This window comes from Oncorhynchus clarkii, chromosome 2 (genome assembly GCF_045791955.1).
Source record: "Oncorhynchus clarkii lewisi isolate Uvic-CL-2024 chromosome 2, UVic_Ocla_1.0, whole genome shotgun sequence".
Lineage (NCBI taxonomy): Eukaryota > Metazoa > Chordata > Actinopteri > Salmoniformes > Salmonidae > Oncorhynchus > Oncorhynchus clarkii.
Window position 1 is genome coordinate 6,370,885 of NC_092148.1, and position 25,783 is coordinate 6,396,667.

The 25,783-nt window shown below is 44.5% G+C and overlaps 1 protein-coding gene across 14 annotated transcripts in view; it reads right to left on the reverse strand.

Annotated features, from left to right (window-relative positions):
• Positions 1-25,499, reverse strand: part of LOC139419793 (uncharacterized) — a 53,851-nt gene extending 28,352 nt beyond the window's left edge. For 7 of the 14 annotated variants that reach the window (XM_071169803.1, XM_071169812.1, XM_071169797.1 and 4 more), the window contains exons 1-8: positions 22,532-23,388; positions 7,532-7,679; positions 5,848-7,489; positions 3,612-3,899; positions 3,046-3,150; positions 2,702-2,744; positions 2,538-2,613; positions 1,076-1,294 (exon numbers count right to left, since the gene is read on the reverse strand). In XM_071169803.1, the coding sequence (XP_071025904.1) occupies positions 1,076-1,294; positions 2,538-2,613; positions 2,702-2,744; positions 3,046-3,150; positions 3,612-3,899; positions 5,848-7,489; positions 7,532-7,679; positions 22,532-22,619 (2,609 nt within the window). In that variant the 5' untranslated portion in view covers positions 22,620-23,388. Of the gene's footprint in view, positions 1-1,075; positions 1,295-2,537; positions 2,614-2,701; positions 2,745-3,045; positions 3,151-3,611; positions 3,900-5,847; positions 7,490-7,531; positions 7,680-17,138; positions 17,159-22,531; positions 23,389-25,205 lie in introns of those variants that run through there. The other 7 variants (XM_071169789.1, XM_071169815.1, XM_071169781.1 and 4 more) reach the window with 5 other exon arrangements.
• Positions 25,500-25,783: the final 284 nt, after the last annotated feature.

Genomic DNA, 25,783 nt, shown 5'->3' on the forward strand with positions numbered 1-25,783 from the left:
CTCCACTATATAGTCTGGTCCTCCCTGGTCTTTTCTACATTACTCCAGTATATAGTCCGGTCTTTCTACATTACTCCACTATATAGTCTGGTCCTCCCTGGTCTTTTCTACATTACTCCAGTATATAGTCTGGTCTTTTCTACATTACTCCAGTATATAGTCTGGTCTTTTCTACATTACTCCAGTATATAGTCTGGTCCTCCCTGGTCTTTTCTACATGACTCCAGTATATAGTCTGGTCTTTTCTACATTACTCCAGTATATAGTCTGGTCTTTTCTACATTACTCCAGTATTTAGTCTGGTCTTTTCCACATTACTCCAGTATATAGTCTGGTCCTACCTGGTCTTTTCTACATGACTCCAGTATTTAGTCTGGTCTTTTCTACATTACTCCAGTATATAGTCTGGTCTTTTCTACATTACTCCAGTATATAGTCTGGTCCTCCCTGGTCTTTTCCACATTACTCCAGTATATAGTCTGGTCTTTTCTACATGACTCCAGTATATAGTCTGGTCCTCCCTGGTCTTTTCTACATTACTCCAGTATATAGTCTGGTCCTCCCTAGTCTTTTCTACATTACTCCAGTATATAGTCTGGTCCTCCCTGGTCTTTTCTACATTACTCCAGTATATAGTCTGGTCCTCCCTGGTCTTTTCTACATTACTCCAGTATATAGTCTGGTCCTCCCTGGTCTTTCTACATTACTCCAGTATATAGTCTGGTCCTCCCTGGTCTTTTCTACATTACTCCAGTATATAGTCTGGTCCTCCCTGGTCTTTTCCACATTACTCCAGTATTTAGTCTGGTCTTTTCTTCATTACTCCAGTATATAGTCTGGTCCTCCCTGGTCTTTTCTACATTACTCCAGTATAGAGTCTGGTCCTCCCTGGTCTTTTCTACATGATAGTTCCAGTATAGAGTCTGGTCCTCCCTGGTATTTCTACATTACTCCAGTATAGAGTCTGGTCCTCCCTGGTCTTTTCTACATGATAGTTCCAGTATATAGTCTGGTCCTCCGTGGTCTTTTGTACATCATAGTTCCAGTATATAGTCAGTCCTCCCCTGGTTCTTACCTGTATGTGCGGTGCAACTCCATGACCTTGTCCTCCAGCTCTTTGCCCTGTCCCGGGGCCAGCCTCAGCTCCTTGGTGTAGTGAGAGCCGTGGACCTCTGGATCATACTCCCCCAGCTCAGACTGGGCCGTGTAGGAGCCTAGCATGGCCAGAGTTACAAAGGAGCATGGCAGCAGGCCACTCAGGATGTCTTTACGCAGCTGTAGACACAGGTAGTACCTGCGAGAGGGAGGGAGAGAGAGGGAGGGGTAGATGGAGAGAGAGAGAGAAAGGGGGGGTGGAGAAAGAGAGGGGGGGTGGAAGGAGAGAGAAAGGGGGTGGGTGAGACAGAGGGGTGGAGAGAGCAGGAGCAAGAGAGCAGGGGGGGGGGGTGAAGAGAGGAGGGGTGAAGGGTGAGAGGAAAGAGAGAGAGAGAGAGGAGAGACGAGAGGTGAAGGGTGAGAGAGATATTGCGAGGGGGTGGAGGGTGAGCAAGAGAGGGGTTGGAGGGAGAGAGTGCGAGGGGGCGGAGGAGGGAGGGAGAGAGCAAGGGGGTGGAGGAGGGAGGGAGAGAGAGCGAGGGGGTGGAGGAGGGAGGGAGAGAGAGCGAGGGGGTGGAGGAGGGAGGGAGAGCGAGCGAGGGGGTGGAGGAGGGAGGGAGAGCGAGGGGGTGGAGGAGGGAGGGAGAGAGCGAGCGAGGGAGAGAGAGAGAGCGGGGGGTGGTGGAGGGAGGGAGAGAGAGAGAGCGGGGGGGTGGAGGAGGGAGGGAGAGAGAGAGAGCGGGGGGGTGGAGGAGGGAAGGAGAGAGTGCGAGGGGTGGAGGAGGGAGGGAGAGAGAGCGAGGGGGTGGAGGAGGGAGAGAGAGAGCGAGGGGGTGGAGGAGGGAGAGAGAGCGAGGGGGTGGAGGAGGGAGAGAGAGCGAGGGGGTGGAGGAGGGAGAGAGAGCGAGGGGGTGGAGGAGGGAGAGAGAGCGAGGGGGTGGAGGAGGGAGGGAGAGCGAGGGGGTGGAGGAGGGAGGGAGAGAGCGAGGGGGTGGAGGAGGGAGGGAGAGAGCGAGGGGGTGGAGGAGGGAGGGAGAGAGCGAGGGGGTGGAGGAGGGAGGGAGAGAGCGAGGGGGTGGAGGAGGGAGGGAGGGAGAGCGAGGGGGTGGAGGAGGGAGGGAGGGAGAGCGAGGGGGTGGAGGAGGGAGAGAGGGAGAGCGAGGGGGTGGAGGAGGGAGGGAGAGAGAGCGAGGGGGTGGAGGAGGGAGGGAGAGCGAGGGGGTGGAGGAGTGAGGGAGAGAGAAAGAGGAAGGGGGGGTTAAGGGAAAAAGAGAGAGAGAGGGGGGCGAGGGTGGAGAGAGAGAGAGAGAGTGAAGAGAGAGAGGGGGGCGAGGGTGGAGAGAGAGAGAGAGTGAAGAGAGAGAGGGAGGGGAATGGGAGTTAACCACTGACACCCTGAAATTGAGTTACCGGCAGATATTTAGATGTGTGTGTAGATTAACCTGGTGAGGTCTTCTGTGAGCTGAGCTGGATCAGGAGGGTAGAACTTTACGTTGAAAGTGAACTCGTATGTATAATCTGGAGATGAAAATACAGTGTGAGAACTGTTGGTCATTTGAGTTAGAAACATGTATTTACTGTAGGTCATCGTATTGACATCACCCACCTGCCACCTGTTTCCGGATCTCTTTGGAGGCGTCCAGCCATGTCTGTAAATGACAGCGGGAGAACAGACTCAATGAACGCCATCGTACTGTAAGAAAGTCATTTTGCCCTATGTGGTGAAACTGCACCTTCCATCCTATAGGTACTATTTCTCTAATGGGCAAGAACATGCAGTCAAACTACACTCAAAACAACCCACTCACTGAACATATCTTTCTCTCCCAAAGGAAATCTCCACAGATGAGATGCAATCTACCCTCCTTTCACTTGGAAGATTAAGATTACTGTTCCCCACTTCACCCTAGATTAGCACCCCATTGTTAAACCAGACAAAGTGTACTCTACCCTGGAGGTGGGGGTATCCCAGACGGCCAGGCCACAGTAGTCTCTCTCCAGCAGGTTGAGGTGGTCACACACCTTCACAAACAGATCTGAGCCCGTTGCATGTTTCTACACAGAGAGGAGACCAATCACACAAACATTCAGTAAGAAAGAAATACTACTGGTTGTACTCACAAACGATCACAAATAAGCATTCAGTAAGGAAGAAATACTACTGGTTGTACTCACAAACGATCACAAATAAGCATTCAGTAAGGAAGAAATATTACTGGTTGTACTCACAAACGATCACAAATAAGCATTCAGTAAGGAAGAAATACTACTGGTTGTACTCACAAACGATCACAAATAAGCATTCAGTAAGGAAGAAATACTACTGGTTGTACTCACAAACGATCACAAATAAGCATTCAGTAAGGAAGAAATACTACTGGTTGTACTCACAAACGATCACAAATAACCATTCAAAAAGATTAAGTCAGAAACAGCGTTGATGGGCAATTATTTGAAGTGTAGAAAAGACTAGAACAAGGCTGAAAAGACAACGGTGTATTTGAGAAGTGTCTTACACCGAGCTCACACTCAAACAGAGTGTCGTCCAGGAGGGTGACTTTACACTGCATGATCCGCGGACGCTTGGAGGGTTTGGCCTCCTCTGCTAAAGCCATCTTGTCTTCTCCATTAGTGTTCTCCCCTTCCCCTCCGTTTGCCTCTCCCTCCTCCTCCTCCATCTGCTCGGCTGGCTCTTCCTCTGTTTCTTCTTTCTTCTCTTTCTCCTCTACTCCCGCCTCCTTCTCTTCCCCCTCTACCACCTCCTTCTCTACCTCGGCGTTCACCTTCTGCTCCGCCTGTGCTGGCTAGGGGGTCACAGAAAGGTCATTTGACAGACATGTTGTCAGGATTTTTCATTTCTAATTAAAGACAGTTACATTTATGTAATAGACAGAGTGACTCAAAATATAATGCAGTCATTATCCTCAGGAAATAAGGACAAGTGACTTTCAGTGTAGCTGTTAGAGAGAAGAGCATGGCACGCACTGCAGTCCTTCTTCTGTGTTATAACAAACAACTTTCATACCGCCATGCTCTTCTCTCTTCCAACTACACTTCAACTCTTGTCCTTGATTATAGTGCTGAGAAGTCGGTCCGGTTTTGGTTCGATTATTAAAAAATAATCTCAGTTTTTGATTTCGGTTTCTATAAAACATTTTTTTACAATAAATGCAGCATGCATTATGTGGGTTAAAGGTTGTAACAACACAGAATCAAACCATTAATAAAAAGTCCCATGATGGTAATGACTGACCTTTGCTTATCACTTATTAACCATTTCTTCACAGTAATTTACTTTAATAAAATATTTGTTTTATTTGATGACTTTATTATTTCATTCCAAGTCATCATCTCATCTGTACAGAGCTGCTGCCTATGCTGTCTGACAAAATCACTATTTTAGTATTTCTTCAAAGTAAATAAGGCATACTTTTATGCTTAATACCAACTATCAATCACTTAGATGATGTATTTTCAGGTAGAGATACCTCGCGAAGCAACTGCTCTCTATCCCTCTCTCTTGTTCTCTCCTCTCTGCTCCACACAGACCGAGACCGGACAAGCAATGGATTACGTTCATTGTAGTTAATTACCACATTTCTGCTGTAAACTATGTTGAATTTTGGTCTGTTGGAAACTTCAACTCCCTACTACATCATCACACAAACTGAGCATCAAGTTTTTTTTCCTCGCTCAGCACCTCTAGATTAGTAGTACTAGATTACTATGTAACAGCAATGTTACTTCAGTTATTAAATAATAACTTGAAGCGGTACTTTTCCTAACACAGACTAGATCTAGGCGGCTCTAGACCTGCACAGACCAGCCTGGTCAGTTCTACTGAGTCAGCAGCCCACTCCAGTCAAGCACCAAACTAGTTGATGTTCTGTCCTGTACCTCTCTCTCCTTCTACGCTGAGTGTCTTCAGTGTAGCTATTATCTGAATGCTATGTTGTTGATCAGACTCTGGGTAACATGTTCCTTCAGTTTCTGTGCTTGATGTTCACTTCACTTATTTTTACTCCAGTCTCTCACTTGAGACTCATTGGCCTACATCTTCAGTCTGCTGCAATGCAGCCCCTCAATGTGCAAAATAATAACAACATTGTAAAGAAATATATTAAAAAATGGGAAGGCAACTCATTGACACGTTTAATAATATACTGATCAAAAATATAAACGCAGCAATTTCAGTTACAGTTCATATAAGTAAAAAAGTCAATTAAAATAAAGTCAATTCAGCATGGCAACAGCACACTCCCTCAACACGTGAGACATCTGTGGCTTTGTGTTGTGTGACAAAACTGTACATTTTAGAGTGGCCTTTTATTGTCCCTAGCACAAGGTGCACCTGTGTAATGATCATGCTCTTTAATCAACTTCTTGATTATACCACACCTGTCAGGTGGATGAATTATCTTGACAAAGGAGAAATGCTCACTATCAGGGATGTAAAACCAATTTGTGCATACCATTTGAGAGAAAATAAGCATTCTGTGCATATGGAACATTTCTGGGAACTTTTATTTCAGCTCATGAAACATGGGACCAACACTTCACATGTTGCAATTATATTTTTGTTCAGTGTAGGTATGATAATTCTGCATTTTTGTTTTTTGCGCACTGCAAAAGCTGTCTCCCACAATCTAAATCAGAACAAAAAAAACCCAGCAGGATAGCATTCCCCAAGGAACAGAGTTGTGCACCCATGCCCTAGGTGAGAAGTTCACTGTGTCCGTCTCCCTCACTCACCTGTGTCTCTGCACTGCTGATGTAGTGATGGTCCTGGGCCTCTACCGGCTCCTCCTGCCTCTCCTGTTCAGCCTCCCCCTCCGCCTCTGCTCTGAGCTCTGGCTCCGGGGCCGCGATGGGGGCTTTCACCTGCACCTCTGTTGTGGACTGCTCCCCTGCTTTGTGCTCCTCCCCTGCTTTCTTTTTGCCCTTCCGTTTTTTCTTCTTTAACTCTTTATTCTCCTCGTTCTTCTTTACCTCTTTATTCGCCTCGTTCTTCTTCCCCTTCTCCTCCTCTTTATTTTCTTTCTCTTTCTTCTTCCCCTTTTGCGTTTTTTTTGTTGTCTTTTCCTCCCCTTTCTTCTTCTCCTCTTTCTTTGCTGACTCCTCTTCGTCTTTCTTCTTCTTCTCCTCTTTCTTCGCTTCCTCCTCTTTCTTCTTCTTCTCTGCTTTCTTTGCTGCCTCTTCCTCCTCTTTCTTCTTCTTCTCTGATTTTTTTGCTGCCTCTTCCTCCTCTTTCTTTGCTTCCTCTTCCTCCTTCTCTGCTTTCTTTGCTGCCTCTTCCTCCTCTTTCTTCTTCTTCTCTGATTTCTTTGCTGCCTCTTCCTCTTCTTTCTTCTCCTCTGCTTTCTTTGCTTCCTCTCCCTCCTCTTTCTTCTTCTCCTCTTTCTTTGCTGCCTCTCCCTCCTCCTCTGCTTTTTTTGCTGCCTCTCCCTCTTTCTTCTTCTTCTCCTCCTCCTTTTTCTTTGCTGCCTCTTCCTCTTGATTCTGCTGCTCTGCCTCTTTCTTCGTTACCCCTTCCTCTTCTTTTTTCTTCTTCTCTGCTTTCTTTGCTGCCTCTTCCTCCTCTTTCTTCTTCGCTTTCCTTGCTGCTTCTTCCTCCTCTTTCTTCTTCTTCTCTGCTTTCTTTGCTGCCTCTTCTTCCTCTTTCTTCTTCTTCTCTGCTTTCTTTGCTGCCTCTTTCTCTTCTTTCTTCTTCTTCACTGCCTCTTTCTTTGCTGCTTCTTCCTCTTCTTTCTTCTTCTTCTTCTCTGCTTTCTTTGCTGCTTCTTCCTCCTCTTTCTTCTTCTCTGCTTTCTTTGCTGCTTCTTCCTCTTTCTTCTTTGCTTTCTTTGCTGCTTCTTCCTCCTCTTTCTTCTTCTCTGCTTTCTTTGCTGCTTCTTCTTCCTCCTCTTTCTTCTTCTCTGCTTTCTTTGCTGCTTCTTCCTCTTTCTTCTCTGCTTTCTTTGCTGCTTCTTCCTCCTCTTTATTCTTCTCTGCTTTCTTTGCTGCTTCTTCCTCCTCTTTCTTCTCCCCCCTTTCCTCTGCCTCTTTCTTCTCCTCCCCCTTGGCCTGCTCTAACTTTTCCTCCTTTGTTCCAGCCTCTGCCTTCTCTTTCCTGTCCTTCTCCGCCTTCTCGACCTCAGCCCACTCTACGTCTGAGCACTGCGAGCGCCGTTTGAGGAAGGAGGAGAAGAGGCGTGAGAGGCCGCGGCTGGCTGAGGTGCGCTGGCGGGGCTTCACTAGCTGCTCCTCCTCAGTGGTGGTGGTGAAGATGGGGCTCTCTGTGGAGCCAGGCTCTGAGTCCTGCTCCTGGGTCTTCTGGCTGGGCTTCTCCCTCTCTGGCTCCGGTGCTGCTGCCTCTGGGCTCGGCTTGTTCTCCGGTTCTCTCTCTGTTTCTGGCTCTGGGCTCGGCTTGTTCTCCGGTTCTCTCTCTGTTTCTGGATCTGGGCTCTGCTTGTTCTCCAGTTGTATCTCTGCCTCCGAGCTCTGCTTGTTCTCCGGTCTTCTCTCTGCCTCTGCTACACTGGGCTTCGGCTTGCCCTCTGTGTCCGCCTCGCCCACCGCGCTAGCCTCTGTTGTCATGGTACACACTGCAGAACATGACATGGAGTAGTTAGCGATAGGAAAGAGAAAGCTTTGTGTGTTGTCATGTTGGATGATGCACAGCAACATACACACAAGCAAGACATGATTATGGACAGTCAACAGTGATGCACTGGTGCCATTCTATAGCATGAGCTACTACTACGTTTTCTCACTCTGGAGTACTCGATCAAATATGCCACAAACACTTTTTCATATGGAGTTATGAGTGTATCCCACTCCACAATGGCACCTCTTGTTGAATGAGTGTGTGTGTGTGTGTGTGTGTCTGGGAGGACCTCTTGGGAGACAGGCAGCTCACGACAGTGTGTGTCTATCAGAGGCTCATTAGAAACACACACAATGTAGTCTTTCTGCTCCGTAGCAGCCTGGAAGTCTATTAGTACAGCTCCAGTCAGTATCACCCTCAGCACTAACCCAACACGGCTCTTTCATCCGTCCGCTGTGGCCCCGCCGGCTTCATACGGTGGGCCAAGATGTCCCAATGTAACATTGCATGACAATGCATCACTAAATTGGTTTAGAAATTCACAGGACATACAGGGCTTCTGAGAAGTAAATGGCCAGTTACTGTGTTCACTTCACTGTGTGAACTTGTCTTGCAGTTGTGAGGCTGTCATTGAAAGAGTTGCAGCAGCATCAACGTACTTGTGTTAGATCATAGCAGTTCATCATCATATGTCTAGTAGCCCTCCATGTAGTGTTAACAGAGATTGCATCTACTTAGCCCACTGTTAGCATCTAGGCTAGTCTGATGCTGCTAGTTGTTGTCATTGCTCAACATCTAGGCTAGTAGTTCATTAAATGTCTAGGTCTGCCATACAGTGGGGGGCAGGGAGACACTTCGCTAGACAGGATGGCAGATCTTCCAGCTGCACACACACGGCTGTCCTTACCCCAGAGGGTGCCTGACACACACACAGTGCTCCATCGCTATAGGGACAGCAGGGGGAGGAGAGGAGGGGAGGGGGGACCACAGAGACCAAATCCTTTTTAGTCCTCCCATTGTTTGTGTCTGGTGACCAATAACTGTGGTGCACTCTAACTAATCCAGCCCTTCCCTTCCCCCACCACAACAACCCCCCATAGGCCTGTTCCCTAGGTCAACCCAAACACACACACACACACACACACACTCACAAACCGAGCAGCGTGGTGTACGCCTCAGTGCTCAGGATCTCATCTGGGTCTTTTAATGTAGCGTAATCTCAATGGTAATAGTCAGGAAACAGACATGGTGTTAATGGACCAGATGAGACGTCTTGTGTCTGCTGCTGCCTCCTGCATGACTGCCTCCTCCATTGTCTTCACTAGGTAACATCTAGATTCTCTGCTAAAGGCCAGGTGAGCAGCTCTGATCCGGCTTCTAACATGGGGAAGTAACAGGGACTCTCACAACCACACTGTGTCCCAAATTGTACCCTATCCACTATGTAGTGCACTACTTTTGACCAGGGCCCAACTACTTTTGACCCGGGCCCAACTACTTTTGACCAGTCAAAAATAGAGCAATATACAGGAAATAACGGTAGTTCTGCCAATCTTCATCAAACTAGTACCCTTTTGAAAACACTTTTCCATAGTGCATAGAGGCCCTATCATTTCTCACGTCTATAATGTTCTACCTCCAGTAGTCCAGCTGACATCCTGATCATCATTACTACTGTATAAATCAACCATCATTACTCCTGTATACATCAACCATCATTACTCCTGTATACATCAACCATCATTAGACTAACTAGCTGCCAGAGATAAAGATTGCCCTGCAGAAATGGGTGAACAGCGTGTTCAGCTGTTGGGTCAGGTGCACGTCAGATGCTCCGACCATCTGTGTGTCTCCCAAATGGCACCCTATTCCCTTCATAGTCCACTATGGCCCTGGTCAAAAGTAGCACACCATGTAGGGAATAGGGTGCCATTTGGGGTGCACGTATGACTAAAGAAAGGGAAGGGGGGTTTGAATAAGATGCTATAGGAAAGGAGTTAAGATGACGTCGGAGAAGAAGGCTGACATTTTACGTGTTTCTATCCAATTGTGTTTTTGTTTGTTTCTTTGTATTGTTTGTAACTTATTTTTTTTTACTTATTTTGTATATACTGTTGCTACTACCGTCTCTTATGACCGAAAATAACTTCTGGACATCAGAACTGCGATTACTCACCACGAACCGGCAGACAGATTTTTTTCTTTAACGAGTCCGACGAGCCCGACGTGAATGCCATACTGCTTTCCCGGGAACAGGCCCAGATCCCTGTCATTTGCGTGTAGAGAAGGCTGAGAAAAAGGGGCCGGAGGGTGGGCTGCCTTCTGAGAATTAGTAGGCGATCGAATAAACCCCCACTGCCTTCCATTCTGCTAGCAAAGTGCAATCTTTGGAAAATAAAATTGATGACCTACGCGGAAGATTAAACTACCAACGGGACATTCAGAACTGTAATATCTTTGCTTCATGGAGTCGTGGCTGAGCGACCACATTATCAACATACAGCTGGCTGGATATACGCTGTATCGGCAGGATAGAACAGCCGCGTCTGGTAAGACAAGGGGCGGCGGACTATGTATTTTTGTAAATAACAGCTGGTTCACGATATCTAAGGAAGTCTCAAGGTTTTGCTCGCCTGAGGTAAAGTATCTCATGATAAGCTGTAGACCACACCATCTACCTAGAGAGTTTTCATCTGTATTTTTCGTAGCTGTCTACATAACACCCCAGACTGATGCTGGCACTAAGACCGCAATAAATTAGCTGTATTCGCCATAAGCAAACAAGAAAACGCTCACCAAGAGGCATCGCTCCTAGTGGCCGGGGACTTTAATGCGGGGAAATTTAAATCTGTCTTTTTTTATCAGCATGTTTCTATCAGCATGTTAAATGTGCAACCAGAGGGGAAAAAAAACTCTGGACCACCTTTACTCCACACACAGAGATGCATACAAAGCTCGCCCTCCATTTGGTAAATCTGACCATAATTATATTCTCCTGATTCCTGCTTACAAGCAGATGCTAAGCTACATGAGTGTTCTGCTAGCACAGACTGGAATATGTTCCAGGATTCCTCCGATGGCATTGAGGTGTACACCACATCAGTCATTGGTTTCATCAATAAGTGCAACGATGATGTCGCCCCCACAGTGACCGTACGTACATACCCCAACCAGAAGCCATGGATTACAGGTAACATTCGCACTGAGCTAAAGGCTAGAGGAACGGGACTGTATAATCCGGAAGCTTATAAGAAATCCCGCTATGCCCGCCGACGAACCATCAAACAGGCAAAGCGTCAATACAGGACTAAGATCGGATCGTACTACACCGGCTCTGACGCTCGTCGGATGTCGCAGGGCTTGCAAACCATTACAGACTACAAAGGGAAGCACAGCTGGGGGCTACCCAGTGACACAAGCCTACCAGATGAGCTAAAGTACTTCTATGCTCGCTTCGAGGCAAATAACCCTCAAACATGCATGAGAGCACCAGCTGTTCCGGAAGACTGTGTGATCACGCTCATGATGTGAGAAACGCCATTTAAAACAGGTCAACATACACAAGGGCGCAGGGCCAGATGGATTACCAGGACATGTACTGCGAGCATGCGCTGACCAACTAGCAAATGTCTTCACTGACATTTTCAACCTCTCCCTGTCCGAGTCTGTAATACCAACATGTTTTAAGCAGAAAACCATAGTGCCTGTGCCCAAGAACACTAAGGTAACCTGCCTAAATGACTACCGATAAGATGCTATAGGACAGGAAAGGGAAGGGGGGTTGGATAAGATGCTATAGGACAGGAAAGGGAAGGGGGGTTGGATAAGATGATATAGGACAGGAAAGGGAAGAAGGGGTTGGATAAGATGCTATAGGACAGGAAAGGGAAGAAGGGGTTGGATAAGATACTGTAGGACAGGAAAGGGAAGAAGGGGTTGGATAAAATACTGTAGGACAGGAAAGGGAAGGGGGGTTGGATAAGATACTGTAGGACAGGAAAGGGAAGGGGGGTTGGATAAGATGCTATAGGACAGGAAAGGGAAGGGGGTTGGATAAGATGCTATAGGACAGGAAAGGGAAGGGGGGTTGGATAAGATACTGTAGGACAGGAAAGGGGATGGATAAGATACTGTAGGACAGGAAAGGGAAGGGGGGTTTGATAAGATGCTATAGGACAGGAAAGGGAAGGGGGTTGGATAAGATGCTATAGGACAGGAAAGGGAAGGGGGGTTGGATAAGATGCTATAGGACAGGAAAGGGAAGGGGGGTTTGATAAGATGCTATAGGACAGGAAAGGGAAGGGGGGTTGGATAAGATGCTATAGGACAGGAAAGGGAAGGGGGTTGGATAAGATACTGTAGGACAGGAAAGGGAAGGAGGGTTGGATAAGATACTGTAGGACAGGGAATTGAAGAGGGGTTGGATAAGATACTGTAGGACAGGAAAGGGGGGTTGGACAAGATACTGTAGGACAGGAAAGGGAAGGGGGGTTTGATAAGATACTGTAGGACAGGAAAGGGAAGGGGGGGTGGATAAGATACTGTAGGACAGGGAAGCTATGATCCCTTATTGATGTCACTTGTTAAATCCACTTCAAAATCAGTGAGACTTGTGTATGTGTGCTATGCAGAGGATGAAATGGCAAGACAAAAAATGTAAGTGCCTTTGAACGGGGTATGGTAGTAGGTGCCAGGCACTCCGGTTTGAGTCAAGAACTGCAACGCTGCTGTTTTTATTTTATTTTACACTCAACAGTTTCCCGTGTGTATCAAGAATAGTCCACCATCCAAAGGACATCCAGCCTACTTGACAACTATGGGAAGCATTGGAGTCAACATGAGTGTGTGCAACTGTGTGTGTCGAGCAGAGCTTGTGGAGAACGGGTATAAGAGCTGCAGGTTCTCAGGATGTTGTCGACTCATTAGGATATCTCATGTCACTGACTGCAGTGCACACACACGCATTCCCTCACAATTTCGCTCTCACTCAGACGTAGACACACACAACACTAAGCAGTGTAATCTAAATCGGTGGTATCAGGCCGAGGACATTTCTTCATTCAAAGTTGGTGTGAATCTGAGTAGCAGCCATCCCATCTCAACCACATCCCCAGCACCAACACTAATACCGCCAGCCCTTAAGCACGTTGGATCATATTTGCCCTACAGGGCAACTGAGAAACAGAAACATGCGTGGTAGGTGCTGAGAGTGAATTTAGTGAGTGGGATTTAGCCTGGAGTTTAGTGTTAATCAGGCTCCAAGTGAGATTATCTCTCTTCCTACCCTCCCTCCCTCTCCTCTTTCTATTCTCTCTCCCCCATCTCCTCTTTCCCCCCCTCTTCGCTCTCTCCCTTCTCTCCTTCTGTTCTCGCTTTCTCTCGCTCCCCTCTCTCTCTCAGAGAAAATCTGGCAGGTTCCGATCAGCTGTGCTGATTCATGGCTTATGCTAAGTCCCGCCCACCTATTAGCCCCTCCCACCTGGCCGAAAGTCCAAATTAAAGGAAATAAATGCCAAAGATATCTGTAAACACATGCGCTTGCACAGCGGTATACAGGCAGGCTCTCACATGCCCACGCACAAACACATTTACAAACAAACATGCATCCTATCACATGCCCACACAGATACTCACCGATTCACGGCTGCAGTCATTCACATAGACACACACAAAAATGGAATATGCTAATTGTTTCAAAAGAACATTCACAATGCTCTCAGCAACGTTGATATAGAAACCTCTAACACTAACCCATTGATTTAAAACAAAAAAGCAGTGCTAAGGGCTTTACACTGGTTAGTTCTTAAACTCTCAGCTATAATGGGTACTGTGCCATGTAGGTCTGTTGGTCTTCTAGTGTGTAACTTTATCTCCAGCTCTCTGTTTCAACCTAATCAATACCCCCACAGATGGTTCTGATGTTGTAACGTGAACCGCTTGGGGACCAGGCTGAATGGAGTTATCCCATTGATCGACTGTGGTTGGGCTGAAGGAGCAGACCAAGCCTACACTTAAATTCAATCCAGTTTAAACCAGACTTCAGCCAAAGCCAATTGATTGAAGGTGAAATCTGTATATTAGTGGAACATTATTTCAGAAGTCTTCATGTCTGTGTGTCTTACGGTACCAGAGAGAATTCATATTTGTAAATGAACAGTTTCCATGACGTGTCTGTCAATAGGGCGACAGGTAGCAGGCGGTTAAAGTGTTGGGTAGTAAGCAAAAGGTTGCCGGTTTGAATACCCGAGCTTTCAAGGTGAAAAATCTGTCGATGTGCCCTTGAGCAAGGCACCCTAATTAGCTCCAGGGGTTAGACCCTGTAAAACAACACATTTCACTGCACCTTTCCAGATTTATGTGACAATACATTTTATTTTTCATATGCTGTAATTGTCAATGGATAATATCGATGTGTTTGTCAATAATACATCATTGTAAATGTAAAGTATCGATGACATGTCTGTCAATGATTGTGCCTATAACAGTATCTAGACATGCTGTGGATATACAACAAGTTCACAGTCCACTCCAGTCACATGTGGAATAAAGACATAGTGGCAAGAAAAAGTATGTGAACCCTTTGGAAATACCTGGATCTCTGCATAAATTGGTTATAAAATGTGATCTGATCATCTACGTCACAACAATAGACAAACACAGTCTGCTTAAACTAATAAAACACAACGAATTACACGTTGTCATGTCTTTATTGAACACACATTCACAGTGCAGGGTGGGAAAAGTATGTGAACCCTCAACCAAACCTTTTCTGTAGTTGCGGATCAGAACTGCACAACGTTGAGGAGGACTTTTGGACCATTCGTCTTTATAAAACGGTTTCAGTTCAGCAATATTCTTGGGATGTCTGGTGTGAACTGCTCCCAAAGTCATGCCACAGCATCTCAAAATCATGTTGAGGTCAGGACTCTGACTGGGCCACTCCAAAAGGCGTATTTTCTTCTGTTGAAGCCATTCTGTTGTTGATTTACTTCTGTGTTTTGGGTCACTGTCCTGTTGCATCAGCCAACTTCTGATTCAATTGGACGACAGATAGCCTAACATTCTCCTGCAAAGTGTCTTGATAAACTTGGGAATTCATTTTTCTGTCGGTGGTAGCAAGCTGTCCAGGCCCTGAGGCAGCAAAGCAGCCTCAGGAAAGCAGCCCCAAACCTGTTTTTTTGGACAGCAGTGGCTTCTTCCGTGGTATCCTCCCATGAACACCATTCTTGTTCAGTGTTCTACATATCGTAGACTCGTCAACAGAGTTTAGCTGACACTAGGATTCTTCTTAACATCATTGATCAATCTGCGCTGTTCTCTTGCAGTCACCTTTGCAGGACGGCCACTCCTAGGGAGTAGCAACAGTGCTGAACTTTCTCCATTTATATAGACATTTTTTCTTACCGTGGACTCATGAACAGCAAGGCTTTTAGAGATATTTTTGTAACCCTTTCCAGCTTTATGCAAGTCAACAATTCTTCATCTTAGGTCTTCTGAGATCTCTTTTGTTCGAGGCTTGGTTCACATCAGGCAATGCTTCTTGTGAATAGCAAACTCACATTTTGTGAGTGTTTTTATAGAAGGCAGCTCTATCCAACATCTCCAATCTTGTCTCATTGATCAGACTCCAGGTTAACGGACTCCTGACTTCAAATATCTTTTGGAGAAGTCATTAGCCCTGGGGTTCACATACTTTTCCCAACCTACACTGTGAATGTTTAAATTATATATTCAATATAGACAAGAAAAATACAATAATTTGTGTGTTATTAATTTAAGCACACTATGTTTGTCTATTGTTGTGACTTAGATGAAGATCAGATCAAATTTAATGACCAATTTACGCAGAAATCCAGGTAATTCCAAAGGGTTCACATACTTTTTTATTGCCACTGTACAATTGGAAACTCTAGATCTTATCAGAGAAAAAAACATCACTCTTAAAAAACAGAGCGTATCTTGTTCTGTGTGCAGAGTGTTGGCCCTTGGCACTAGGCTTGGGCGTTAGACTGTATACACCGTATACCAGGGTATTTGGAAATAGCCATGGGATGGTTTTTCAATACCTCTTTGAAGTTTTAATATTGGTTGCTACTTTAAGTAGATACCTGCAGTCAACTTGTGCGATGTGTTAGGAGATCAAGCAGCTCGCTTTCTTCATTTCACCTGTCACATTATGAAGCTCACTGTAGTTCCCCAGAACAGTTGAGACAGTCACATTATGAAGCTCACTGTAGTTCCCCAGAACAGTTGAGCCTGTCACATTATGAAGCTCACCGTAGTTCCCCAGAACAGTTGAGCCTGTCACATTATGAAGCTCACCGTAGTTCCCCAGAACAGTTGAGCCAGTCACCTGTTTGTTCGTAAAACAACAGGAGAAAACGGGAGCAGGTGAGTCCAGCTGTGTGTTGACAGGAGTTGTGTTTTATATTGAAAGTCAAGTCTTTTTTTGCTTCAATAGAGTGATCAGGGACATTTAACTCTAATTTTCTTTCACAGAAAATACATTGGTGCAACACATTCAGCAGAAAATAGCTTCATTTTCCTCAGATGACAACAGAAGTGCAACGCTATCTGGCTGGCAGCCACACAAGTAAATGAGCTTACAATGAAAAAGTCAAATCCCTTTGAATGAGTTATTTACTTGCGTTTTTTCCTCCTCTCTGTTCTCAGCCCGTCTCCTCCTGCCTCCTATTCTCTGAGCAGGCATGCCATTGCCCTAGCGACTACAGACTCCACACAAACACAGCATGTAGCCTACACATGCTGCTCCAGAGGCTGTACTGTTCTTCCTTCAGACAAGCATGTATCAAAACTTTGTTCATTTGCACAATGTCTCTCGTTCACAATCACTTGGAAATGTCAAAAAACCTTTGCTAGTTCCTACCTATATATGTGTAACTTTATGAGCTGGATTGCCTGTCTTTGCAATTTGTTTATTTTCATTTCTGCATTTTAGCATATTTAGCTAGCAGCCTCCATAGAAATGAGCTTTTACTAGTGCTAATTTTGTTAGCATTCTGGTAATAGACGCCCAATAGGTTTGTTTTGGCGTCCCCTTGTGTACTAAACCAGTAATACCATAAATCCCAGGACGACAGAAGGTAGGTATGACGACATGAAAATCTAGATAGTGCCCAACCCTACTTGGCACAAACAAACCACACAGTAGTAATTTACTAAACTAATGCAACGTCACTCTTTCTCCTTCCTAACTCTTCTTCACCAGTCCACTCTCACTAATACACTAAAACTTTCTCTCTCTCACTAATACACTAAAACGTTTTCTCTCTCACACACACACACTTGCTCTCTCTCAGATCTCCCTCTCGTTCAGGTGTCTCTCTCAGTGTTCTCTTGCCCCTCCCACATCATGTTTTCATCCCTTCATAACAGATTATCTTGCTATATATATATATATATATATCCCAGCAGTATCAATGGAGGATGGGCTTACTGGATGAGTTCCCCTTCAGTGTGTTACAGGCAGCAGCAGCAGATACACATTACTGTACTCAGGCTAGCCTCCTGGCTACTGCAGAGATGGATTTATACTTAACACGCTGAAGAATGAATCATGTCAATCACATTTAAACCAAAAGCTCAAATAACTGACAGCATGAACGATACCAGAGCAGAGGTCTTCTCAGACATAGTTGTGTTCTGAAAGACGATTGCAGGCAGAGCACACAGAGAACAACATGGTGAATGGTGGTGTATTGGCTACGGTGTTAAAACAAAAGACACTAAGGTTGTGGGACACTTTCCTAGACACAGAATAAACCAATTAGTCTGTTCTTGTCATTTTAGCAACAAGGCCAGGCTCAATATTTTACAAACACAGGGAAAATGGAGTAATGTTTAAAAGTCTTTAGTCTGATTTTTCCCCCCACACAGTTATGTCAAGTGCAATGGTAAGGTGTGATGACTGTCGGCATGGCCCGGACTGCTTCTGAGCTCTACATAGAACCTTTTCCTGCCCATGTTTTTGTGTTGAAAATCTGCACACACAAAAGCCATTTAACTTCTCATCAAGATATTGATAGTAGGCTAGTGATGGCCAATGGGATGAATGACTATTGAGCACAGTTAACATACAGTAGTAGATCACTCCATCTTGCTAAAGAAAAGTCAAAAGAAGAAAAGGAACCAGAAGTGTTTGAAACATTGTAATATTTGAATAAATGCATGTCCTCATTGTCCTGATTTTAATCCAAAAACACTGCACTACAAATAGCCGTCTAAAAATGTTAGGAAATTGTATTCAATTATTGTAAGAAAAATGTTGAATTAGGTCGAGTTATTTATTTCACATTCATTGGGCCACAAACAAATGCCACACGATATGGATAAAAGACCCTGGAGCAGTGAGCGGCCAGGCAAATGAAATACCCTGGCGTGCCCATTCTAATCATCATGACCATTCATTCACTTGTTTTTAACTGAAGATATTGGAATTTGGAGGTAGTCCAAACGCAGATTTCTTTCAACTTTTACAAAACATTGATTTATTTAAGGTGTGATTTTTTTTAACACTATCTCCCGTGTGCGCGTCAGCTACACTGTGATGCCTATAGCGCAGGCATTTAAATCATCTTAGTATGAAAATGGCGCCGAATGTAGAAAACAAATAAACACCAACTCTAAATCCCATCAGCCGCCAGAAATACATTCAAAAGTGCGCTTACCTAAAATAGAAATACCATCAATGAAGAACTATAATTAGTTAAATCCAACGCAACCGAATATTCCGTACATCCAGTGAAGTTACAATAATGAAGTTACAACGTTGCAGAAACCGGACACATGCTTTGTTGTGCTGAAGATGCTTATCCGCGCTAGTAAAGGGGAGGAGTCACCATACTGAAGTATCGAACTTTGTTAACCGTATGCACCAATTGAACACTGCTAAATTCTAGATTAACCTATGGGAAGTGGGGGAGATGTTGAATCATATGGTCCATTTCGATAACGATGTTTGAATTGAGTGCTTCATAATTAATCACCAAATTCTCAGAAATTATCCTGAGAGTTTGGTCCAACACCTATGACAGGATGAAGCGCCGAAACAATAACCTATTCTATTTCTCGGGTTTTTCTTATCTATATTATTTTATTACTGCATTGTTGGGAAAGAGCTCGTAAATAAGCGTTTACTGTTTTACACCTGCTGTATCCTGTGCACGTGACAAATAAACTTTGAAACGTGAAACTACAGACGATTGAAAAAGACTTAGAGCCTAAGCATAAAGAAATGATTTATCATGGTCCTACAAAAAATATGAATGCAAAGTTATGCTAATTCGAGAGCTAGTCTCCATCACTCACTCAATTATTTCCCATTGATGAACAACAATTCATTATAACACCATATAATGAATAGCCTATAGTGCTCCAGAGTGGCGCAGCGGTCTGAGGCGTCACTACAGACCCTGGTTCTTTCCCAGGCTGAATCACAACCGGCCGTAATCGGGAGTCCCATAGGGCGGTGCACAATTGGCCCAACGTCGTCCGGGTTAAGGGAGGGTTTGGCCGGGGAGGTAGGCCTTCATTGTAAATAAGAATTTGTTCTTAACTGACTTGCCTAGTTAAATAAATAAAAGGCCTATAGCGATAATTCATCAGCATTATCCTCCCAGCCTCTCACTTCTCAATTAATCACCTAATTTTAATATGCAGTAAATCAATTACACTATCAAATGAATCCACAGCAGCACATGTTTCCACCATCCTCCCACTAGGCAGGGCTGGCCAATGAATGAGCCGGCCTAGGTTAGTGCTGTGTAATTAGGCACAGCACGCAGCCCAAGAACAGGAGGGAGGCAGATAGAGAAGCATAGGGAGAACTGGTCTACACTACACAACCCTCCATCCAAGTCCTTTTCAGGCAGAGCCCCAGCACTTTTCTTTCTGCTGTAGGCTTCCATGCTGTGTGAGAGTCACCACCTAGAACTCCCTCTGCTATTGGCTACCATGCTGAGTGAGGGAGTCGCCCCCTAGAACTCCCTCTGCTGTAGGCAACCATGCTGTGTGACGGAGTCGCCCCCTAGAACTCCCACTGCTATTGGCTACCATGCTGTGTGAGGGAGTCGCCCCCTAGAACTCCCTCTGCTATTGGCTACCATGCTGTGTGAGGGAGTCGCCCCCTAGAACTCCCTCTGCTATTGGCTACCATGCTGTGTGAGGGAGTCACCCCCTAGAACTCCCTCTGCTATTGGCTACCATGCTGTGTGAGACAGAGACACATAGGATCTGCCTCCAACCAATCCTCAGAAGTGTCTCCCCATTTTCAAGTGTAATGGGCCAGCACGGCTCATTTTATGTAGTGCCCCCCTGCTACACACACACACACACACAGACTCTCTTTATTGGGGATGACATGGTCCCCACCCATCTGTCTGACCCCATTAGTGCCATACGGCTCATGGAGAGGCTGGGGTTGGGGAGGCAGGGGGAGTGGGAGGGGGTAGTCATATTCTCTAAACAACCCATAGAGGGAAAGAGTACAAGGTACAGGTTTTGTTTTTTATATATATATATTATTTAACCTTTATTTAACTCGGCAAGTCAGTTAAGAACAAATTATTATTTACAATGACGGCCTACCCCGACCAAACCCGGACGACGCTGTGCGCCGCCCTATGGGACTCCCAATCACGGCCGGATGTGATGCAGCCTGGATTCGAGTTAGGGTACAGGATACAGGGTTAGGGTACATGGTTATGGTACATGGTCAGGGTACAGGACAACAATATTCAGTTTCTGTATCTATCATTATAACGTTGTTACTGACCTCAAGTGCAGAGCTGGAAACAAGGGGGAATGTTGAAATGGCATTAACAAGCCTCTGGTGTATATACGGATACAGTATACAAGAATATTGTTCTTTTTTACTCTGATGTCGTACTGTAACATAATCCAAAATAATTACTGGACATGGTCACAACATGACAAGGGCAGAAGGAATGTAGACAGACAGATAGGTGTGTTTTACTACACACACCCCTCCCTCCACCCCCCAGTTGCCTAGAAACCCCTCCCTTCCCCTCTCCCTAATGCAGGGAGCAGGTGCTGGGCTGGACCCCAGAGATGAGGAGAGGGGAGGGCACTACTCACAGATGCACCCTCCCCAGAGACTCTGACAGACACAGACAACCAAGACACAAATCCACTCACTCTAAGAAAGTCATCACCACACACACACACACACACACACACACACACCTTTAGTTGGGGACATGGAGTGTGTTTATATCTCTCGTCTTCATCCCTCTCTTTGGCTCCATCACGGATTACATAACGGCCCCTATACCCCTCCCCCCCCCTCCCGTTGCCTTCCTTCCTCTGTTCTGTTGCCTACTGCATCATGGTTAGAGACATCTAACACCTTGTTTAGCATCACACAATATATCTATAATACGTAAAACAATATTTGCGGCTGTGAACATCTGGTATTAATAAAACAATGCCAGTCGGCACATATAGTACTGTCTGTAGCATGCTTTAAGAGACTTAGTTTGTGGTTGGAGATCTAAGCTCTAGAAAGCACTAAGGGCATGGATGGATGGTAGGCTAACCGCACATTAATATTCATAGTGCACCATTATGGTATCAAGTATTTATGAAGCAGGAATGTTCCATGTTTCTGCAGTATTCTCCCAGTAGATAGCATACTATAGGAGCAGTAGCTGTGTTGCCCCTCCCCGCTCATGCCCAGTTTGGATGCTTCAGGGAGACGTGCTAGTCTAGTTGCACAACATTAAGGTCATCATGTTCAGTAGGAACCAATGAGAGAAAAACATTTGAAAGGGGGAAAAATAAAATAAATTGTTATTGAACAAGCTCAGGTAGTATCTGCTCTGTTTCAGTAAGTTTTCTCCCGGTTCACACCCACTGAACGCACCCGAGGTTTTCTTACAGAGCTAAACATTTAATACAGACAAGTGAGATGACTGAAAATAGCCACGCCAATGAGAACGTCTGCCCTGTCTGCATCACTGAGATCAGAGGGTTTCTAAAACCTTGGTGATGATGCACACTCTCAGATTCAACAACAGTCAAAGACACGGGCCTGTGTCAAGGCATTGCTCCATCTATTATGAAACAGCTTGATCCACTTTATAGGCATTATGAAGCTATGTGCACCACAGCCTTTGTGTTTATATCTCTTCATGTTCTTGCTGTATTCAGTGTTCATCCTCCTGTATCTGTGCCAGTAGAATCATCCCTGAGTTTGTGCTTCCACCTGGTGGCTAAAGAGACAACGACAGTTCTTGGCTCAACCACATACAGAAAGCTTCCCCCAAGAGTATTCCTGACAGGGTTGTCTTTGAAAGTGGTGTTGGCCTTCTCCAGCAAAAATGCTCCATTGCAGGTTATGTTCTGGTCAGTTATATGTGATAGTTATTACTACTCTAGAACACCGTTATTTAGATGAAATCCACATTAGATAAAGACCAAAATTCTGGCACGTTGTGTGCTAACAGCACCAGTTGAGAGTCATAGGGGAAACCCATAGAAGGGAACACTTTTTCCATTACGCCACGATGCCGCAATGCATGTTGGGACGGCAAGTGTTTGGGAGAGATAAAGACGCCAGAAGGTCTCAGCCAGATGTGATGCCACCACTCCCTAATTCAGCCTGGGTGAGCAGCACCAAAGCACAGGCATGCCAGAAGACATACTCACACATCAGATCAGTTGTAGCAAACTGGCTCAAATTAAGATCCTACATATGTAGCTCAAGTAAAACCTTTAGCACATGATGTTAAATAAACACATGAAACAGCCTACTCCAATGATTCTAAAGAGCAGCTTTTAGCAGCACTGAAAATAGAATTGGATACTCACCAAACATCAGCATGGAAACACGGGAGACATCCCAGACAGGACGAGGTACAGGGATCCAGTCCAGACGAGTGAGAGAAAGGAATAGCATCAGTAAAATAAATCAGGAAGGGTTGAAATATATATTATAGCTCCCTATTCCCTGTGCACTACCAGAGCTATGGGCCCTGGTCAAAAGTAGGAACTATTTAGGGAATAAGGTGCAATTTGGGACATATTCGGCATTTCTTTCCCGATGAATTCTATTTCACAAATGTTGACAATTTTATGTATGAAATACATTTAATATTACAAAACTGGCCATCTTGCATTGCATAGTTGTATTGGTCAGCTTTTCTCTGTGAAACGTCAGTGCCTTCAGAAAGTATTCACACCCCTGTACTTTTCACATTTTGTTGTGTTACAAAGTGGGATTCTTCTTTTTAACCTCTATTTAACTAGGCAAGTCAGTTAAGAACAAAATCTTATTTTGCAATGACGACCTTAAAATGTATTTAATTGTCATTTTTTTTGTCGACGATCTAAACAAAATACTCTGTAATGTCAAAGTGGAAGACAAATTCTGACATTTGTAACAAATTAATGAAAAATAAAACACTAATATATCTTGATTTGATAAGTATTCGCCCCCTGAGTCAATACATGTTCGAATCACCTTTGGTAATGATTACAACAATCATTACAACAAACGATTACAGTCTTTCTGGATAAGTCTCTAAGAGCTTTCCACACCTGGATTGTGCAACATTTGCCCATTATTCTTTTCAAAATTCTTCAAGCTCTGTCAAATTGGTTGTTGATCATTGCTAGACAACCATTTCCAGGTCTTGCCATAGGTTTTCAAGCAGATTTAAGTCAATACTGTAACTCAGCCACTCAGGAACATTCACTGTCTTCTTAAGCCACTTCAGTGTAAATTTGGCCTTGTGTTTTAGGTTATTGTCCTGCTGAAAGGTGTATTAATCTCTCCTCTAGGAATTTTCTCCATTTAGTTCATTTTTTTATCCTGAAAAACTACACAGTCTTTAACGATTACAAGCATACCCATAACATGATGAAGCCACCACTATGCTTGAAAATATGGAGTGACACTCAGTTATGTGTTGTATTGGATTTGCCCCAAACATAACACTTTGTATTCAGGAGAGAAAAGTGAATTGCTTTGCCACATTTCTTTGCAGTACTACTTTAGTGCCTTGTTGCAAACGGGATGCATGTTTTGGAATATTCTTATTCTGTACATGCTTCTTTCTTTACACTCTGTCAATTAGGTTAGAACGGTGGAGTAACTACAATGTTGTAGATCCATCCTCAGTTTCCTCCTATCATAGCCATTAAACTGTTTTAACGTCACCATTGGCCTCACGGTGAAATCCCTGAGCAGTTTCCTTCCTCTCTGGCAACTGAGTTAGGAAGGACGCCTGTATCTTTGTAGTGACTCTGTGTTTTGATACAACATCCAAAGTGAAATTAATAAATTGACCATGTTCAAACAGACATTCATGTCAGTTTTATTTTTTACCCATCCACCAATAGGTGCCCTTCTTTGCAAAGCATTGGAAAACCTCCCGGGTCTTTGTGGTTGAATTTGTGTTTGAAATTCACTGCTCGACTGAGGGACCTTACAGATAATTGTATGTGTGGGGTACAGAGATGAGTCATTCAAAATCATGTTAAACACTATTAGTGTAAGCTAAAATCCACGCTAAGCTAATTTTTACTCCTGAACGCATTTCGGCTTACCATAACAAAGGGGTTGAATAGTTATTGACTTAAGACATTTCAGCTTTAAATGTTTAATTAAATTGTAAAACTGTCAAGAAATAAAGTCTATGGCTCCTCTGCTCGGTGGGTACTGGACTCTGGGTAGGGTAAAAAAAATACACACACACCAAAGAGGCCTATATTATATATTTTTAAAAATCAAATAGCCTAATACAAATCAGCAAAATATTAAATAACAATAATAACAGGTATTATTGTATTAAACGGAGGTATTCCAGATATAAGCAAGTGGACTGTCTTGACAAGGCCAAGCGCAAAGGCTTTCTGTGGTAGGCTCAGAAACACCTGTTCAACATCAATGTAGAAATAGGCTAGTAAAGCAAAATTCGGATCTCAAAGGGAGGCAAGTCTGATAAATGTAATAGTTATTATTGAAATAACACAACGTCTAGGGCTAAATTTGGATCAATTGCAACGCTGTTTGTGAAGAAAATCGAAATATTTTGACTAAACGGCTGAGTAGTCAGACACCATCCCAATTGTAGTCCACCAATGACACGTTTGGACACCGATAATTACACCAATTGTTAACATTCTTGTTGTCTCTGTACGGGTCTATGGGCCAGATATCAAACAAGATCAGTCCAAACAATGAATAAAAATCCCAGAACAGCAGTCCACCATTCTTTGGATGGGAATAGCATTCGATCATTTATACGTTTAATGTCCATATATTTTTCATTTCCTTACTCACATTTAGAAAATAAACTGCAGTATCCCTCTGGTGTTTGACATAGTCTCACCCCCCCATTCCCACAAACACGGCGCAATTTGAACTTCAAGCGAACTGAATTGACGGCTGCGCAAAAAAATAAACCGATTTTTGCCTTCCATATTAGATTATATTAGACTTTCGATGTTTCCCTAACATGGCACTCTCGTTTTTATTTACCTGAGAGGTGAGACGTTTCTTCCTGTTTTCTTCCTGGTATTATTCCGCCATCATAATTCAAGTGTTTCCCGACGACTTCAGAAGTTACAGCATATTGATCCGAGTATTCCAGTGACGCGTCTTGCAATGACGAAGCACGTCTCTGCTGGTCGCAGGCAGCTGAGGGTGGGTGGGGATACCCCTGTGGACTAGGTCAGGTGCTCACTCCAATAGAAACCAAACCTTGAGCGATACTAGATGATATGCGCTCTACTTGCGGGGTAAATAAAATAGATGGTAACCTAATGTTGCTGGATGGGAGCATTGGAGCAGGTAGCTTTTCTTGTCAATGCTGGGATACTATTTACCTGACCACCGTGCCATCAGGTTTATGCAGTGGAGTGCGTAACAGGTTTTGAATGTGTGGTCAAAGAACCCTTTGTTCAACTGGGCCTTGTGCCAGCGTGATTTCTCTCTCTCTCTGTTGTGGGATCTTCAGTTTTAATCCCGCTGTGTATACGGGGTATAACACACTTGCACGAATCTACATGTCAAGGAGACAATACTTTTTGACTTCAAACTATCCTGGATTCCGCTAC